This window comes from Rhinolophus ferrumequinum, chromosome 28 (genome assembly GCF_004115265.2).
Source record: "Rhinolophus ferrumequinum isolate MPI-CBG mRhiFer1 chromosome 28, mRhiFer1_v1.p, whole genome shotgun sequence".
NCBI classification, from domain to species: Eukaryota; Metazoa; Chordata; class Mammalia; order Chiroptera; family Rhinolophidae; genus Rhinolophus; species Rhinolophus ferrumequinum.
In genome coordinates, this window is record NC_046311.1 from 4,448,038 (window position 1) to 4,468,137 (window position 20,100).

General features: G+C 40.4%; 1 protein-coding gene across 1 annotated transcript in view; it reads right to left on the reverse strand.

Annotated features, from left to right (window-relative positions):
• TICRR (TOPBP1 interacting checkpoint and replication regulator) overlaps nucleotides 1-20,100 on the reverse strand; it is a 33,952-nt gene that overhangs the window by 12,804 nt on the left and 1,048 nt on the right. Inside the window, 16 exon segments of the mRNA XM_033100281.1 lie at nucleotides 59-199; nucleotides 1,713-1,770; nucleotides 3,659-3,755; nucleotides 4,289-4,516; nucleotides 4,680-4,756; nucleotides 4,850-4,943; nucleotides 5,243-5,343; nucleotides 6,040-6,191; nucleotides 8,433-8,501; nucleotides 8,504-8,650; nucleotide 9,280; nucleotides 9,438-9,576; nucleotides 12,852-12,978; nucleotides 13,900-14,134; nucleotides 15,858-16,096; nucleotides 17,066-17,345. Coding sequence (XP_032956172.1) covers nucleotides 59-199; nucleotides 1,713-1,770; nucleotides 3,659-3,755; nucleotides 4,289-4,516; nucleotides 4,680-4,756; nucleotides 4,850-4,943; nucleotides 5,243-5,343; nucleotides 6,040-6,191; nucleotides 8,433-8,501; nucleotides 8,504-8,650; nucleotide 9,280; nucleotides 9,438-9,576; nucleotides 12,852-12,978; nucleotides 13,900-14,134; nucleotides 15,858-16,096; nucleotides 17,066-17,345 — 2,185 coding nt within the window.

Below are 20,100 nucleotides of genomic sequence, written 5' to 3' on the forward strand. Positions count from 1 at the left end.
AGAAAGCTCAGACATTGGTATCACTGGCCCCCTGTCTCTTGGTTACTCTGAAATGTACCTTTGGTCCTCTGGCAGTTGTCAAGTTTATACTCCAGACCTTCCACAGTTGACACCGAGTGGCTTCTAGGCAACCCCCGCTTTACCGATCTCTTGGAAGGAGACATTTCTTCAAAGAGATTTCTTCGAACTTTGGTCACTTCTGAAAGCATTAATGCATAAAAGAGAAAGAAAGCCAAATATTAGCACTAATAAGTGACCTATTTATTATGTCATTTATTAGAAGGTATCCAAAACACAGAAGCTGCTTCAGGAAACCATCTGCAGACTGACTACCCAATGGACACAAATAGGATTTCCTTAAATATTATACTCACGTGGTACCTTAAAACTATTTACTCTTACAAATTCCATTCAAACCCAACTTTTCAGGAGAACAAGGGAGGCCCACATCACTCAATCAGAAGCTTTACTCATTGTGAAATAGATGTAATTCTTAAGTGCAAGCCTGGCTAACACAGTTCATGGTCCTTTTAATACATCCCTGTGTTATGCTTTTTCTCATTTTGGACCTTTTTGCTGCTTTGTATTCAGCTCAGCATCAAGTAGAGAGAAACTTGTTCTTTGCAGTTTCGCAGATTTCATTCTTCTTATGAGTACTCTACTGATTTTCTGGGTTACTTTCAATTCTCTTCCTGACTCCACAGCTGAAAGCTGTGACCATCTAGACTCAAAGTTAGGAAAAATAGCTGAAGAGTCAAGAAACACCTGACAGAGCTAGCAGGATGGCACCTTCATCTTAAGATGGCCTGGTGGCAGCTACTCAAAAATTCACCAAGGGTAAAGTCTTCTAAGAGCAAGTCTTTTAAATAAAAACCAAGTAAAGTAGGATCCGCACACTGGGAGGAGCCCTTATGTCTTCCCGTCAGTGACACACACATTACCGGTAACGGCAACAGTAACACATCAAAGTTTCAAACATGTTTCTCTATCTCCACATAAGAGTCCCTGTTACCTGCCTTAGGCTGTCTGTGAAACTGATTTATGACCTGACAGCTAAATTTGATTTGATACTTTGTGCTTTTCCCAGGTTTCTGGAAAGTTTATTAGCTACAGAAAATTATAAAAAAAACACAATAAGCAAAGTCATGGTTAAAATTCAGCTACTGTCAACATGTGTTTTCTCCCTCCACCCCTCTCTCTCCATTCATGCGATTTCCCACCCCTCGGCTCTGCAGAGGCAAGTGCAGACACAACTCTCCAGCTCCCTTTGCTGCAGCACCTGCGCCCCTAAGAAACAACGGCCTCTCAGCTAGCATTAGCCATGTTCACATTTGTCTTACTGGCTCAATAGCCTTTACAGCTTTTTTCTTTTTCAATTTTAGATCCGGTCAGGGGTCACGTAGTACCTTTAGCTGCCACACTTAAACTCATTTCATTGAAACCAGTTTCACTGCCTTTCCCCCACTTTTTGGCCTTTCACGATAATGGTGTTTGTTAAAAAGATTCAGGCCAGGTATTTTGCAGAAAGCAATATTTTGAGACCACGTGAATACCTTGTTCTCCTAGCCCCACGGTATTTGGACCTATTTCATTAACCAACAACTATACAAAACTACAATTTATAACTGTGTGCTGCTGCTTAAACTCATGCAATCAAAATATATTAGTCGTTCCAGTCAACAGATAACGCACACCGAGAAAACAAACCATACCTTGCACTGTATCTTTCACTGGCGCTGGAGGCTGCTGAAGTGTAGGGCGAGAACTCCCCTGAAAACGGAGAAACCAATAAGAAAACAGGCATTCATTTAAAGCAAAAGAATAAAAACCCACATGAAACCCTTTGAACCTTGCAGTTCCACTAAGGCATCCATAACAGAAACAGCTGTAAAATGCACAAAGGAGAGATGTGTTCCAAGAACACTGAAGGCTGCACTGTAATAATACGAAATAAAAACACCCTAAGGGGCTGCTTCCCTCTCTTGGGTCAGCCACGTGTACTTTCTTTTACTAATAAACTTCTTGCTATCTTATTGCTGCAGGAACGCAAATTTTCACAAAGAGCGAAACAGACAAGACAAATTATGATTCATCCACCCAGTGCAGACATTAAAAGAATTAGGCAGTATAGAGAAGGAAGACCTACATATACAAACAGAAAGAGGTCCGTGATGGGGAAAATGTAAAAAAAAAAAAGACCAAAAAAAACCCCAGAATAATAAGGATAGTGGGTTAACCATTTGTAATGTTTAATTGCATGTGTGTGCAGAAGGTATAGCTAAACCTTTGGTGTGGACTGTTGGTATATAAAGGACCTGGGAATATACACAACCAACTGTCATCAGTGAATACTTCTAACTTTCAACTCTAACTTTCAACTTCATATAATTTCAACTTTTTAATGATGATTATGTATAACTTTTATAACTAACAAAATTAAGGGAAAACCCATATAACCTAATCAGAGGATGGCTATACTCTTAGGAACGTTTCTGTATGAAACTGCTACTTACTTGCTATTATCTTAGAGGACTCAAGAGTCTAAAATCCAGACACATCAACAATGGAATTGTTTTTAAAGATTTTTTTGGTTTGATTTTTCAATTATGCCACTGTAGTATCTGATGAATGAACTACCATATAGGGGCAGAAACTTATCAAATGATGTTCTTTATTAACAAAAATCAAATCCTGATCTCAGTAAATCTACTTTAAAGCAGTAAACTTTCTTGGCTGACCTGAAACAAAAGTTTCAATTCTTGGAGAACTAACTTTAGAAGCATTATTCATTATAACAGTGATGAATGACTGCAAATCAATGTAAGGTCTAGGGCGAGAGGAGATCTGACACCCCTTGACGGTCCACTTTTGGATTTCCCACTCTCCAGTCAGGGTTCCAAGATACATAAGGTTTGCATCTTATCTACTTATTAAGGTCTCCTGAGAAAGCGACACCACTTACTTTTTAAAAGAAACCCACTTCCAATTCCAAAGGATAGCTATAAATCTCAAGAAAGAGAGCAAACCATTACGGTAATGATGAATGCTTCTAAAGCTAGTTCTCACAGAATTTTAACTCTTCTCAATAATTTTGGCAGTTCAAAAGTTTCAACGCATTCTTCATCTCTTCCTTCCTTAGCAAGACAAAACCTCAAGTCCTTACATCCACGGCCACAAAACAATTGCCATCTGGCTTCATGGCTTCCCCCACAACCCCCGCTTTTTTAAAAACTTGTTATTGAAATAAAACATACATACTAAAAAGCACTTTCTGGTATGCAGCGAAAGTTCTTTATGATTGCACATTATTTTTCAATGACCTCTTTGCTTCTGTTAGTGACTATTTTATGAGCTTTCTTGTCCACATTAAAGATTTTTAATCAACTGACTCATTCCTAACTTTTGCTTGCTGTTCTCTTTCTATTACCTCTAACTGTCACACTTTGGGGTAAAAAGGTTAATCTTCAACATATTTATATTTCTTCATTCCTTGGATTACAGTCGTATACACATTCATAAAAATATCTAATTTTATTTCTGTGTGCTCTACTATCCATTTCCCGAATGTAGACACACTGCCTTTCATTCTTATTATTATGTTACTTGTGCCAGAAGAACAACTCTGGTAGTACCATTTCTTATCTCGGAAATGACTTACGTTTTTGGTAGCTCTCTTCGACACTTTGGGAATTTCAATTTGTCGCAGATTCTGCGAGACCTCTGTGATGCTTTTATGTCTTATTAATGCATTTTTCCTTTAAACATAGAGAGAAACAGTCAATACACAATCAACAGAGATTACAAATAGTTAAATTAGACTAGAACTAGTGTGTAAAATAAAGCATTTAATACATAAAAGTCAGTTATCTTAGTATTGGCCTGAATTTATACCAAAACATGGCCACTCCAGAATTCCACACCAGCTGAAAGTAACTACTATATATTCAACTAGTTATGAACAATGAAAAGCATCAAAGGAAATTTGAAAAACAAGCTGAAACCATAAAAGTCTCCTAGGTCCTGAGAGCGCCTGTGGACAGGCCAGAAGGACATATGATAAATACTGCGTGTTCCCAGGCAATACGAAGAGTGTCACATGCTCCTGACCCTTCCTATTATCCAGGGAACGTACAGTAGGAATGCCAATACCTGGCTTCTGTGCCTCTGACATAGGGCAACGATCACTTCAATAAATTATCAACTAAGACAACTGGCCTCTGGTCTAAACATGCCCTTTGTCAGAACCGTAACAGTACAAGTATCTCCTGTGACTCCCTGAGCCTCTCACCTTCTCTTCGTAGCTGATCTGGTACGAAGCTCCTCCAGCTGCTCAGACTCCGTGGCACCCGACACGGATCTGCGAGGCTCAGAAAGAAGTGGTGACTTGCTCTCCTGTGTCATGGAGTCGTCACTTAAAAAATCTGTAGGGAGGACACCAACCAGCTTCTGAGGAATCTCGAACCCCAGGCTGTGGTACAGGTTTCCAAGCGTCTTTGGGATGGAGTCGATTGTACCTGTAGAAGATTGGTTACACATGGAACAGTCAGGCGCCCAATCCAGCCTCCCTAATCCCCCCTCGCCCAGCAGGAGAAACAGTCCTTCCGATTCCGGAATTCTGAAACAACGTAGTTCTTGGTGAATGATTGTCAAGTTCAATTAGTAGTCATCAAACTTACAATTCCAAAATTTCTTCCAGAAACTTTGCTAGGTACGCTGAATCCTCAGTTAAACACACCATGCGCAGCAAGTCTGACACCTGAAAGAGATTTTACAAAATTACCACATGCGCTCTGCAGGAAAGCTGAAAGCATGTACGGCATATCCGGGGGGCACTAAACTACGTCCTCACCTCTTCCACTACCCGCTCCGTATCATCTATGCTGTCATGCATGGAAGGGCACTGCAGACACATCTCCAAACGAAGAAACACCTGAAGCTGGCACCTTGAAAGAAAGACGTATTGGGTTATATCTACTTTGAATGACATGGAACCAAAAGACCATTCCTTAAGCATAGGTCTACTTATGTAAGTGACAACCCAAAAAGGAGAAGAAACAATGCTTTCTCTAAATGATGATATGGTTAGCAGGTAAATAGGTGATCAAACTTCATATTAGCACATCAAAAAGAATCTGTTACCAAAAGCCTCATCAAGCAATTGGAAATCTATTTTAAATGGATACAAGCAAATCTTGGAGCTTTGTTTTGGAGTAATGGTTTAAAAAAGAAAGACAGTACTTACTCTCTGACTTTGTCTTCTTTATCCAGTTTTTCTCCTACATTCTGTCTAAGACTTTTGCTCGTTTTTAAGAGGTTATTTCTCACTTGATTCAGGCAGTTCATCTGAAAATACAAAAGTATTACATAGGAGAATATTACATTATTTATCATTATTTCTAATTTCTGCACAGGTGATGCAAGCCCGAAGAAGGTAAGTACCTTTCCTTACAAATTTCCCCCTTCTTTCGTTTGAATGAAAAACAGTGCAATGAATATTCCTCTTTCGTATCTTTAAAAGAACATGGTAAAGAAGTATGAGAGCAAGTGGACAAGGGATCCAATAGACTGGAACGTTCTTAAAGGACGAGTCCATGAAGTACTGACTGAGACCTCGTAAACAACTGTCCTCTGCACTAGAGAGGAGCCCAACTTCACTAACCGTGAATGAAAGCAGTAACGTGGTCTAACAGTGGTTTGGGACATTCCCTGTGCATGAGAATCCGTGAGGAAGCTTTGTAATAGTGCAGATGCCCAGGTCTCAACCCCCAGAGACCTGTTTCACTTGGTCTGGAGGGAGCCAGGCATCAGTTATTTGACAGAGCTTTCACCAGAGGAGACGCACAAGTCACTACCCCACTTAGACCCGTTCCTTGACTTCTGCCTTCACCATGCCCACCTTCCAAGCTCCGGCACTGCGCTCACCTCCTTGCGCATCTTATTAATTTGTGAATCACGTACTGCATAATAACCTTATGAACCAAACCCAGCAACGAGCAACAATTACATGTATGACACACAATAACATCTGGGCTCTCTTACCTCTAACTCCTTGGTGCCTTTGGACTTCAGGAATGCTTTAATGGTTGAGATCATGTTCTGAGCACTTGAATACAACACGGTTTCTCCTGTGGCCACAGACTTTTGGTAATTTTCATGTATATAAGATAGCAGTGCCTCTTCAGTTTTACAATCTGTTAAAAAAACACCGTCAAATTGAGGACTTCTGGTGAAGATGGTGGAATAGGTCAATGCTGTACTGTCTCCTCCCACAAACATGTCAAAATTCTATTTAAATGACAGAACCACCATTGAGAACCACCTGAAGAGTAGCTGACCAGAAGTCCTCTAACTAAGGATATTCAGAAGAAGCTATGAAGTTGGCTTTTCCATGTGAGCGGCCTGCCTCAACTCAGCTGTGGACTTTTCCTAAAATCTCTCAAAGGTTCACAAACCCCCAAACAAGCAATGGCTGGCCTCAGCATGCCCTATACCTCTCGCTAAGCCGCCCCAAGCCTGGCACAAGTGACAACTAGTCTCAACACTCACCAAAATAAAGCTAGCACCGCTATATTAATACCAAAAAAAAAAAGAACTTTAAGGCATTAAAGTTATTAGGAATAAATAAAAAAGTTGTCATAAAGACATAATCACAAGGAAGATAAAAACAATTCTGAATCTGTATGAACCTAACAGAGAAGCCTCAAATATATGATTTAAAAATTGGCAAAATTACAAGAAAATTTTGACAATTTGTAAGGTGGAAGACTATAATACAATTATCTCAGTTATAGACAAAACAAGTAGAAAAAATTAAGAATGTTGAATATTCAAACATTCATAAACTCGATGTAATGATATGTATAGAACTAAGTACCAAGAATTAGAGAATACATATTAATTTCAAGTACACACGGAATATTGAAACCTAACCATATATTAATTAGGCCATAGAGTTTCAGCAAAAATTAAAGAATCAATATCTTATAGAATACACTGCCACACAATCAAAATATTAAAAGGTAATTACAAAAATAAAACATTCCTTTAGGTTAGGATGTCAGAAAATATTTAGAATTAAGTTTCAATGAAAACAGAGAATAGCAAACTTGTACAAAGTAGTTACACTATACTTAAAGGAAAATTTACACTTAAATATCTTTTAAAGAAAACTTAAAACCAATTAGCTAAGGGGCCAACATAAGAAATAAACAAAACACGAAACTCAAAAAACAAAGAAAGGAGGCAACAATAAAGATAGGGACAGAAATGAATAGAAAAAAAGAAATAAGAGAGCAACAGAAACAAAATGATTCTTTGAAAAGAATTCTTCCTCTATTCTTTTTAAACTAGAGAAATGTATAGCAAGACTGAGCAATTTAAAAAAAGAGAGAGGGAAGAGAGAGGGAAAGGCATAAACAAACAATAATAAAGTGAAAAAGACAGCAGAAATTTGTCTTGAATTTGCTCTCCTTTGAATGTCTCCCCCAATTCTTGTCTCCCTTACTAGCTCACTAAAGATGTCTGTTTTACTCAAACTGATTATCATTACGGATCTAGCATTCCTCAGGGAAAAAGTCTTTAAAGGAGCAACAAACTTTTATTCCAGAATTTTCAAAAGAAGACAAAGGTTACATCATTCCATTGTTGCCCAAAATTCATAAGCTAACGTCACAATCACTCCACAGGACTGGCTCTGTCGGTGTGAGCAAAAGAACGCACCCTGAGAATCAAAAACAGACTGTAATTCAACCTATCATTAAAAAAAAAGAAAAAAAACGGAAGGAAAGGAGAATAAAAGCTCCTGGACTAACTTTGAAGACCTCAGCAACCTAGGCCTACGTTACTCAGGAACCTTTTATCACAAAGGTCTGAAACGTCCTTAACCACGTGTCCTATGGCCGAGCCACAGCCCTTCTTTGTGACCGTGCTTATGTCACTGCGTGTCCGGCACACACTTCTTACCTTCTTGCCATCTCAACCCTGCTCATCCCTTAGAGTTGAACCTGGGCTCCCCAGGCTTCAGAAGCCTGCTCAGCCTGTTCCAGCCCAACACTGACTTTCCCTTTCTCCACTCCTATTGTCTCTGCTTCTGTTGTGGACGCTTGGCTCTCTCATGTATTAGTTTTATTAGTTCACTATATATATATAGATAGAGAGATAGATAGATAGATAGATAGATAGATAGATAGATAGATAGAGATACAGATATAGATATATATCCACTCATAGTGTTCTTTGCAGCTTGATCAGAAATCTAAGGAGGGACGTTATCTTAGGACTTGATTGTACTCCCCAGGATACCCTTGCAGGCATACAGTATTCAATAAATGTTCCCTAATTGAGCAATCTGATTAAAATGTATAAAAATATGAAGGTATGAGAGTTCACATTCACTTAGACACCAAAATGCTACAGCAGTCAGGAATGCATACCTTTAGGATTACGACTTCCTAGTGCTCTCCTCTGTTTTTCCCGTTTATCCGCTGTTCTTCCACAGCTGTCTTTTGGATCCCTTTCTCCCCGGTGGTATCTGGACTGCCATCTGGATGTGACTTCTGAGCCCTGACATTCAACCTGGCGACATTCAGCATCTTCAAAGAACGGCACATGGTGTTCATCTTCTGCCTCATGGGAGTCCGAGGGACACCTCCTATCAAACGTCACAGAGGAAAAGTAACATAACTGTGACTCCCATGGAATCCAGAGAACTGCTTCAGTCACAAAACACCAACAAACTACTCTAATTCAGATGAAATATTCTGTCCAAGGATGTAGACATGAAGGGATATCCCTTCAGAATGTTCTGAATTAGGCATCTCCTTCTACCTACAACACAGGGCAGAAAGAGAGCTCTTCTCTTCACTGAAGTTTAGGACTAAACATCTCGATGCGATTAGATGATTTAACACAAGGGAAATGCCAAACAGACTCATTTTGGCATCACCCAATGATCACGGTTACAAGTCTTCACCAAGAGCTACTTTCCCACTTTTTGATGCAATAACTTTTCCTGGAAACTTATGCTAAGGAAACCACTAAACAAATTATATGCATGATGTACACTATAGTATAATTTATAATGATAAAATAACCATCTAAATGTTCAACAACTTAAGAATTTTGTAAATTTCGTTATGCACTGACGTGGCTTAGTAACTGAAAGGCAAGGCAGCAGATGAACCAAAATTGTATGCAGCCCACAAAGTTGTATTTAAATTTGTTTATAAGTAAAATGAAAATGGTTTCTTCATTAGGAAGGTAGGACTGTGGCTTTTAAACTCTTTAATCACTGTTGTACTAACGTAATGATTTTCATTTTCGAAACTTCAGAACTTGTCCTTCAGTTACCATTTCAATCTCATTTTAGGGAATGGCAATCTCTTAAAGCATACAGTCTCAAAAAGGACCGCTCCAGGAACATCCTTCTAAGTACATACGTTCTTTTTGCTGTCTTCCTGGTTAGACAAAGCTGGTTCTTCACGAGACTTTCTCAGGTAGAGCTCCGACAGGCAGCGTGTTAATTCACTCTCAGTCTTGGAAGACTCTTCCTTACCAGAGGAGGCAGCCTGTAGTAACCTGTGAACAAGTGAAATGTCTAGTATAAAGCCGCAATTCTGACTTTCCAAAATGCTTTAAAGACAAAACGACAGTAACAACAAAATGCATTATCCTTTTAAAAGCCAATCAAAAGATTGTCCCCACAAGATGCCTTCAAAAATATTTTTTCTCAGAAGGGTAATGTCCCTTTCCTCATTTATAATTTGAACAAACTCAGGGGCAGAAGCTACCTGTTCACAAAACCATTAATCATTACATATAGTATTGACTTTATTAATAAGTTTCTCCATGTCCTCGGGTACATGTCTAATTAGGGCAACAATGTCACTTCTGGGCTTCCATAGTTATTTATCACTCAGTATCCGTACATTGAAGTACAAGATGATATAATATGATATAATAAACATCAGTGACTTCTGAATCATTCTTTTACAATGTTATAAACTAATTTGGGATTGCTGAGAAGAGGAGGAAGTGGGTACTAACAATATTACAAAAAAGGGCACAATATTCAAAATGCGTTATTTGTATCTCACTACCTTCCATTACCTGGTATTATCTGATTTAGGAGAAAGTTACGGTACCATGAGTTGAACCTGCTGGGGCTACCAGCTAAATACCTGCAACAGGTCTGAAGCAGGTTGATTCTACTAAGTGTGCTGGTGTTTCCTTTGACAGTGGGGGAGCTTTGCCTTTTTTTTTTCCTGTTAATATTTTCAAACTTTGAACATTTCCAGAACACAAAGTAGAGAAAGCATTATTACATGATAAGTGTGTGCACCTCCCTCCAAGATTAAACACATGCTAACAGTCTGCCATATCTGCTTCAGATCTTTTTAAAATGAAATTAGGCATTATAGACACAGAGAAAACCCCATTCAATCTTTTCCAATCCCTTCCTCCCAGAGGTATTCCTAGATTTTTGTATCTTATTTATAGACATACATATGGATCAAAACCAACATAAATTGCTACTTTGTTGTAAATTTTTAAAAATTATATAGCACCATTCTTTGCACTTTTATTTGCACTCAACGTATTTTTATGTGCATATAAATAGCTCTAGTTTATTATTCCATTTTACTAATCTATATATAATATTCTGTTGTACATCTATACCACAGTTTATCCCTTTCCTTGCTGAAGGTCAGCTGATACTATCCACGTTTTCACTATTAGTGACTGGCAATGACAGTCTAGTATATAGCTCTCCTTGTGTTGGTGCAAAAATTTAGTGAAGACACCTAGAAGTGGAAGGGCTGCGTATCAGAGTACATGACGTTTCGGCTTTACTACGAATACAAATTGTTCTCTAAAATGGTTGTAACCAGTTACACTTCTATCATGCAAAGTGTTCTCAATTCTCTATGTGCCATTGCCATTATCATTAGCAGACTTATTCATTTTTGACAATCTAATGGGTATAAAATAGAATCTTGTGTCTTTTACGTACTGTGGTTTTAATTTGCATTTGCCTACACTGAGTTTCTTTCTAAATTACTGCTCTGTTGGATTTCCTCATTAGAACTGCTTCTTTGTATTCTTTGCCCAATTTTCTATTGGATTGCCTGTCTTTTTCTTATTTTCAGGAGCTCTGTACTAATTTGGAAACTAATCCTTTGTTGGTGATATGGATTATAGCTACCCAAGTCTATGGCTAGTCTTTCTCATCACACAAAAATTTTAAAACGAATTATGACCATATATTTTTATTTTTGGTTTAAATTGTTTACGTCTTCAGAAATCCATCCCTAGCCTGATCTTTTCCTTCTCATGATTTTAAAGTTTTACTTTTCACATTTGATTTTTGAATTTATTAGGAATTTATCATTGTGTATGCTGTGAAGTTGGAATCTAATTTTTAATCTTTTTTCTTCTGGGTAGCCAATTGTCACATCACCATTTACTGATTAGTCTATCCTTTTTTTTTTATTTAAATAAATTTTATTGGGGAATAATGGAGGACAGTGTGTTTCTCCAGGGCCCATCAGCTCTAAGTAGTTGTCCTTCAATCTAGTTGTGGAGGACACAGCTCAGCTCCAAGTCCAGTCACCGTTTTCAATCTTTAGTTGCAGGGGCACAACCCACCACCCATGCGGGAAATTGAACCGGCAGCCTTGTTGAGAGCCTGTGCTCTAACCAACTGAGCCACACGCAGCCCCTATTTCATTTATTTTTATTCTTATCTTTATTATTGCTTTCCTTCTTTTTTTTGGGTTTACTCTCTTGTATTATTTTCTGTGTTGAACCCTTAGCTAACTGGTTTTTAATTTTTCTTCTTTAAAACATAGTTTAAGGCTAAATTTTCCTTTCAGTACAAATTTAGCTGCATTATACAAGTTTGCTATTTTTCATTTTTATAAATTTAATACTAAATATTTTCTCACATACATAACAGAAGAGAGTATTTTACTTTTTTTTTTTTTTTTAAAGATTTTATTGGGGAAGGGGAACAGGACTTTATTGGGGAAGAGTGTGCACCTCCAGGACTTTTTTCCAAGTCAAGTTGTTGTCCCCTCAACCCCAGCTGCGGAGGGTGCCATTCAGCCTCAAGTGGCTGTCCTTTCAGTCTTAAGTTGTGGAGGGCGCAGCTCAGCTCCAGGTCCAGTCGCTGTTCCTAGTTGCAGGGGGCACAGCCCACCCACCATCCCCCGCAGGAGTCGAACCGGCAACCCTGTCTGTGGTTGAGCAACCCTGTCTATGGTTGACAAGGACGGACTCCCACCAACTGAGCCATTCAGGAGCTCAGCGGCAGCTCAGCTTAAGGTGCCGTGTCCAACCTTTAGCTGCAGGGGGCGCTGCCCACCATCCCCCGGGGGACTCGAGGACCTGAACTGGCAACCCTGTGGTTGAGTGCCCACTGGCCCCTGGCCCCTGTGGGAATGGAACCGGCAGCCCTCGGAGTCAGGAGCATGGAGCTCCAACCGCCTGAGCCACCGGGCCGGCCCAGAGAGTATCTTACTTTTGTACTTACTTTTTCCCATTTTTTTTAATGTGGTAAAATACACATAAGAATTTATCATCTTCACCACTTTTAAATGTCTAGTTCAGTGGCATTAAGTACATTCATAGTGTTGAATAAGTATGACCTCCATCTCCAGAACTTTTCGTTTTGAAAATCTGAATGTCTGTACCCATTAAACAATACTCTCCATGATTTGTAATTAGTTTTTAATATTATGGAATTATATTCATAAAATGTGGTCTGTTACAAAAAACAACAACCAACACGATTCAAATGAACTCAGCACTGATTTCCATTACCAATACCCGAGAAATTTAAAAAGTTTTACCCAAATGACTCCATCAGTTCGGAACTGGCACCACTGAGGTTCGAGCGCGGAAACCACTGTTCCACAGCAGCACTTCCGGGGGACTCGCGGCCGAGCTCCCGCTGGGCCCACTCTGGAACCGGAGGGGCTACAGAGACAGGAGCGAGGGAGAGAGGAGGAGGCATGAGAACCAGCGCCGAGGTCGTCCGGGTCGTCCCGCAGCCTGACCGCGTTCTTCCCAGGGACACACAGAGCCGCCGCGGTAACAACATTCCTGCACCTGCACGGACTCCACCCGCCCGTGTGTCTAGGAAAAATGCTGCTCCGAAGTGTAGAGTCTTCCTGGCTGTTCCTCAAACGCACCCGACGCACACGCGTCTCAGAGCCTTGGCACCTGCTGTGGCCTCTCAGGAATGTTCTCTACCTACCGTTTTCCTTCAAGCCTTTGCTCAAATACCACTTTTCCAACCAGCCCTGTCCAAACCTTCCACCCCTAATGCTCCCCATTCCTTTTTCCTGTTTTATTTCTATAGCACTTATCTCTTTCAAATATACCGTATAACTTCCTTCTTTAGTTTATTGTCTTGTCTCCCCTGACTAGCTGGTAAACTCCATGAGAACAGAGACCAATTTCCTTCTGTGACCTAGTCCAAGAACCTACAACAGTGCCTGACATACAGCAGGCGCTCAATAAATCTGTTGAAGAGATGAATACATGGAAAGAATACCAAATTGATTTGCCTTTTATCTACCTAGCATAAATACGGTTTGTGTACTAGTAACAATGTAACAACCGAAAGGTAGACAGAATGGTAAGTTTTACATTCCTTTTATTAAGATCCAGGTTTCATCTGATACCTCTGATTTCAAAGCGATTTCACAGAGCCTTTGGCCCCCTCAGAAGTGCTTCAGGATTTCAATAAAAAATGATAATTGAAACTACCTGAAGCACTACAGTTTACTTTTATGTTTTATCCCAGGTGGGAGGTTCTAACAGTACAGTGAAAACTCTTCTCGTGCTGAAAAACACTGTGACCCACTGGCGTGGAACACTTAGTCAGAAGCTTACCTGAGGCAGCAGGATCTTCCAGTAAATCGTGAGTCTGATTCAACACAACATCCAAAACATCAGAAAAAAGGCAAGCTGCACCCGGGGGGTCCTCCGCCACAGCTGTGTGGAGAAAGTGTCTTGGAAATTCAGCCTCCTCGCTGCAGAACACAGTGAGAACTGTATTGTTGGTAGAAAGGGGGGAAATAACTCCAGTGACAGGGGGCCAGCCTTCACCAGGGTCCACACTGGCAACCTGCAGAAGAAGTTCTAGTTAGGTGAGGATGTCGTTGACAAATGCCTCAAGAAGAATGCAGCTTTTTAGTAACAGACAGAATGGTAGCTTCCCCCGAGGATTCATATAGAAAAACTACGGAAAAGATGATCTTGGTGGGGACTGGTGCCAGAACTGACCTTGCTGGCCCGATAATCCCAACCCCTTGATTTATATTAATAAAGAAAAATCTAAGGTTACCAGGAAGATTTACTAAGCCCTCATTATGTGCTTACTATGACCCTCTGAACCCCCACAACCACTCTGAGGTAAAAATGACTGTTATCCCCATTTTATAGAGGACTGAGGCTGAGCAATCAGCAACCTGTTTAAGGGGACCCAGTTGGTAAGAGGCATGGGCCAAGTGTGTGAGTTCCAAAACCATGCGCGTAACCATGAGGCGCTGCCTCACTACAGGACGTACTAGACGACAGGGGGGCAGCAGAGCCTGGCCCTCATCGAGATTGCCTGACGGCCCCCAAGATGCTCTTTCCATGAGAGCACATTAACTCTCAGAACATCTGCTCATTCCACTACCCAGCTTTTTTCGAGAATGACTCACAATGGGATCTGAGAGATAGGAGCCTTCTGGGGTTACAAAGACAAAAGACAGAGAAAGGTAAGGAATTTCCTGGTAGTTTAAAAATAATCATTACCTTTTTATCAAATCAAGGCAGTATGTATTCTTTTTCAGAAGGCATTTCTAAGTTTGCGTTAACTATTGGACACTATTATATCTAATTTGAAAGTGTAGGGCTTTTAAAAGTGATAAATACATACAGGAGTCCCTTCCTTACCCACGGGAGACACGTTCTAAGACCCCCCCCGTGGATGCCTGAAACCACAGATAGCACTGAACCCTACATATACTATGCTTTTTTCTAGGCATACATCCCTATGTATGATAGTTTGATTTATAAATTAGGCACAGTACAAGATTAATAACTAATAATAAAAGAGAACAATTATAACAATATATTGTAATAAATTTCATGTGAATGTGGTCTCTCATTCTCAAAATACCTCCCTGTACTATAGTCACCTTTCTACTTTAGAGAAGCCCTTTCTGGCTTTTCTTTGGGATCATTACTACGCCTGAGCTTTGGGGCCATGAGGAAGTAACATCAGGGGGACTTGAACACCAGCACTGCGCTACCTGGACAGTGGATCAGATAACTGAGACGGCTACTGAGTGACTAAGGGGCGGGCAGTGTCCACGGCGCAGACACACCGGACACAGGGTGCTTCCCGTCCCAGGCAGGACTGCAAGGTTTCATCTCACTACGCGGAACAGCATGCAATGCAAAAACAGATGAATTGTTCATTTCTGCAATTTTCCATTTTATATTTTCGGAGTGCAGTTGACCATGGGTAACTGAAACCATGGAGAGTGAAACCATGGATAAGGGGAGGCTACTGTTCCATCACCTCACCACTCAAATACAATCACTCCATTTGGCCCACTGCCTTTCTTCTTATGTGAATATAATTTAACCTAACGGGATTCCAGGCACACATAATTTTATAAACCATATCTTCACTAGTGAGCATTGTCATGATGTGATAATATAGACATTATTTGCAAAAACTTCATGTTTTACTGAGATATATTCTGTCGAGCAATCCTTAGCAGTTCATAAACACACTGATTTCACTCGACCAGTGTGTTAGTAGACAAGAATAACGGCATGTGGAAGATACCTACCAGATGTAACTCTTCAGCAATCAGCCTGTTTAGCAGCTGCTCAAATAATGTCCTCTGAGTTGATTTATCCTCGTCTGGACTCTGGAGCATCCAGCTATCAGTGCCCACAGTGCCGCTCATTGGGAGAGACCACTGGGTGGCCGTGCCTTTCAGAAAAATTCTGACTGGTTTCTGAAAATGTCTCTGATGCATGGTCAAGGGCACTAGGGTGACGGCCCACGTTTCTTGAATCTCTTTGCCTGTTAGAAATAAAGAATATTAACATTCTAATAAATCGCTACTAAAAATAGATTAAATAGTAAGAAGAAAGAAATTAGATTGTCAGTTGGGGTGCCGGTATTGTCACTCAGTTCACACTTCGAGCCTCAGTCTACTGCCAACAAGCTATCACAGCAAGTTTACGTCGTTCTATGGGAAAAGCTGTCTATGAACGGAATGATAAGGGCAAGACCTGATGTCAGAACTTCTCAGTAATTATGACTTAGAAATAAGTATCTAAGCAATAGTCGCTTCTTACAAAAAATAAGACACGGCTTCTTAAACCCGTAAAATACAGTGCGTAGCGTATCACAGGAAGTTAAATTCTAAAGACGAAACTGCTTAAACAAAACTACTCCAGAAATCCCCTTACACAGCACATAATGTACAACGTCGTTTTATGTATTCATCTACATAGTATTTGTTCTGTGTGAATACAGAATGATTCAGAAATGAGATTCAATATATAGTGAGTTATATGGCAAAGCAGATTTATGAAGATGCCAATACGCTCGCTCTTCCTGGTAATGAGAAATTAGATTAGAAAACACCCTTTGCAGCTTCTTTTGACTAATTTGTTATCAATCATGGTCTCTCTAGGGTATTCAACTTATCAGTCTCTTCTATGAGGCGATCAAATCTTACCACCCATTTGCTCGGGCACTTGAACAATATCATCTTTCTTTGTAAACAGCTGGGAAACCTCAAAATCATTCACTTGTTCTTTTTATGCAAGGGCTGGCAGTGGTACCAGACCAAAGTTTAGTCCTTTCCCGTGGTACCTGCGAGTTTGCTGACATCTTTTAATTACAAGCATTTATGGAGCGCCTGGGCGGCTGGACATTGTAAAGACATTGAAAGCATGATCTCCCTTGAAGAAATGAATGCAACTGAAACTGAAACACAAACACACAAACAAACAAAAAAAACCCAAAATATTATTTGCTTACCTTCCACAGGGAGAAATAACGTTCCTTCCATCCGTGGAAATGAGGCTTCATACTCAGGAGAATTATAGAGCAAACAGTTTAGAGTGGAATCGGCTGGAAGAGTGGAAATCCACGAAGAGAGGTGAGGTTCACCTGACACCTTTGTGTCACTGCTCAGCGGTGTTCCCCCAGCTTTGGTCCGATGCTGGCTGAAAATTTCAGCTGGCAAGATAGTGCCTCCTACACGGTGGAGCAGTTCACGTACTGTCCAATACCCACGGTGGTCTGGGGAGTCCCACACCTAAAAGAAAATCACGAAGAACCTCAGGTCATTGTAAATTAGGCAGTCAGAAATAAAGCCAAGGGTTATCAGGACAAAGTAAAGTTGGTGTCTACATTAAAGGATCAAATTATGCAATTAACGTATTTGTTGAGCCCAACACAAATAATGGCCAGCATCCTGTTACTGAACAGCCCAAGGGTATAATTACTACACCATATGCCTTCAAGAAAGTGTCCGTTTAGTGAAAATAGCACTTCCATTCCATTTCCTGACAAGGAACAGAAGTGATGCAAATCACTAGGGATAAATCATAGGATGTTAAGAGTCAGAAGAAATACAAAGCCATGACACCTTCATAAAAATAATTCTGTCCTACACAACAAAACACAACAGTGGCCAGGAATCATGGGAGGGAGGCAGGAGCGTTTCCCCCAGAGGGAGGACATCGCTGACTCGTCCACCCCACAGGACCATGTGGGGACCAAACAGGTCTTCTCAGTTCTATCTTCACTGCTTTCGGCAACGGGAACGGGAAAGCGAAAAAAATTCCTGAGAATGGGTGGGAATTCCCGCCTGGAAACTCTGCTTACAGTACTTTCATCCACCTCCAATCCAGCTTTCTCTCTATAAATGCCATTCCTTACTCCTGCCCACACTGCCAACAAACTTGTACTGAGCCACCTCTGTGTACCATTAACTAGCAGGACGCAGTCCCTCCCTGCTAGAATCTTAAAGGCAGGGGAGTAACACAGCAGTAACACGGACTATTTAATTCGGCATCACACTATAACATGACGATATTTCACAACTTTGGGAACAGGGAGGAGGAGCATCTTCCCTAGAAAACGACCATCACGCTGGGCTGCCTGCTCCATGGGTGACTTAACAACTGTAGACCATAAATTACTACGGGAATGGGAGGTCATCGCCAAAACTCTCCATTATAGTTAAGTTCAAAGGAGGCATAGGATTTTCTGCCAAAGGGAAACAAAAAATTTGCTGAAATTGTTTCAGCCAGAGGATCAGCCAGGAAAGAAAAAGAAAAACTGCTTATCAAATGAAAGGTAAAAATTTAATAAGAGTTGACAGGACATTAACTTTTGATTAAAAAGTAATATATGCATGTGTTAAAAAACCCACAAACAAACAAACAAAAAACCCACAAACAGTATATAAAGTATGGTTACATTTTTCATTTTTATGCAGATTACAGGGTAAGTGACAGACATTTCCTAGTGGTAGTTTCAAATTTGGGGATTTATAAATATACAAGACATCAGCTCCAAGAAAGCAGGGACCATATCTATCTGGCTCAGGAATGGCACACCCAGCACACCTAGCAGGTGTGTGATAAACATGTAGTGAATAATTAATCAGGCATAAAGTTGAAAATGTGCAGGGGTCTCCTATGCTCCCTTGTATCCTCTATCTTTGCAAGAATTCTGTGAATTTGGGCTCCTTCCCCCAAATCTATGTGAGCCCAGTTTGTGTTCTCCCAGTCCTGTTTCCAGGATGAACTCAGCAAGGCAGGCCCTAGATTTTCTCTCCTTCCCCTTTCTCTACCCCTGCAGAGAGAGTTCCCAAGGACAAAGCCTAAGCTACCCTTTTGCCTCCACAGTGTGGCTGGCCAGAGGCTTTTGAACAGGAAAAGACAGATCTTCATCAGAAAAGAAAAATTCCAGAAAAGCTTATGGATAGACCTTTTCTCAGGGGAAACAACGTAACAGATGTGAGAAGCCTCAGAGAAGACCCATTCCCTCAGAGGTGGAGGTCAGAACTGGAAGGGATCTTTAAAATAAATCCTGTCAACCTAGTTATTTTAATGCTATTCCGAAAAGAAAGCCAGAAAAAGAAATCTCAAAGCCCAATCTGCTAAGACTTATTTCTAGTCAGTATTTGATGCCTCTGCTACTTTCTGACTTCTTCTCCCCTCTCATTCCTTTGCCTTTTTGTTTCTGAAACAAACAAAGCTCATTTCTTGCTCAAATCTTGACACCAGATCTTCTCTTTGCCTGGAATGTTCTTTCCCAACCTTAACACCCCTCCTCCTTCACCATTCAATTTTCTGGTCAAAGGGGCGTTCCCTGACTGCCACCCTATACTGTATACAATATCCACACACACCCCAGGCCTTTACCCAGCTTTATTTTTTTCAGAGTATCACTTGAATCCCATCTCTTACTAGCTTAGCGTTTACTCTGTCAATCTTAACTATTTAATATATCTTCCTCCAGAAGGGAAAGTTGCACTTCAGCTGATCACCTCATTTGTCGCCAGCAGCTAAAACAGTGTAATAGGTACTCAAGTAGTTGTTTCTCAACGAACATTTATTGACTACAAGAAGTGCCAGGAAGAAAATGGTGAAGGTAAAAAAATATATATATATATATATATATCTCACAGCACTTAATTGGAGCAGGGACACCATGCCTCAGCAAATATCCAAATTAGCCATTTAGAACCGTAAGTACGTAAGAATTCATTTGGTCAACAAATACTTACGGAGCACCTACAATGTTCATTACACATCTGGAGGGGATACAAAGATGTGTGTGCCTGCCTTTGTTAAGGTATTCTTAGACTATGTGGAAGGTGAGAGACTGCACAACTGGAACATATCATCAGAAAGGGTAAGTGTCACCAAAGGGTATAGAAACTCAGAAGCTGAGATTGAAGAACTGCCAATTTGGACAAGGCTCTAAGGAACGAGTGAAGTTTACACCAGCAGAAAAGAGTGAGCGCTAGCACTCCAGGTGACTAAGAGAAAACAAGC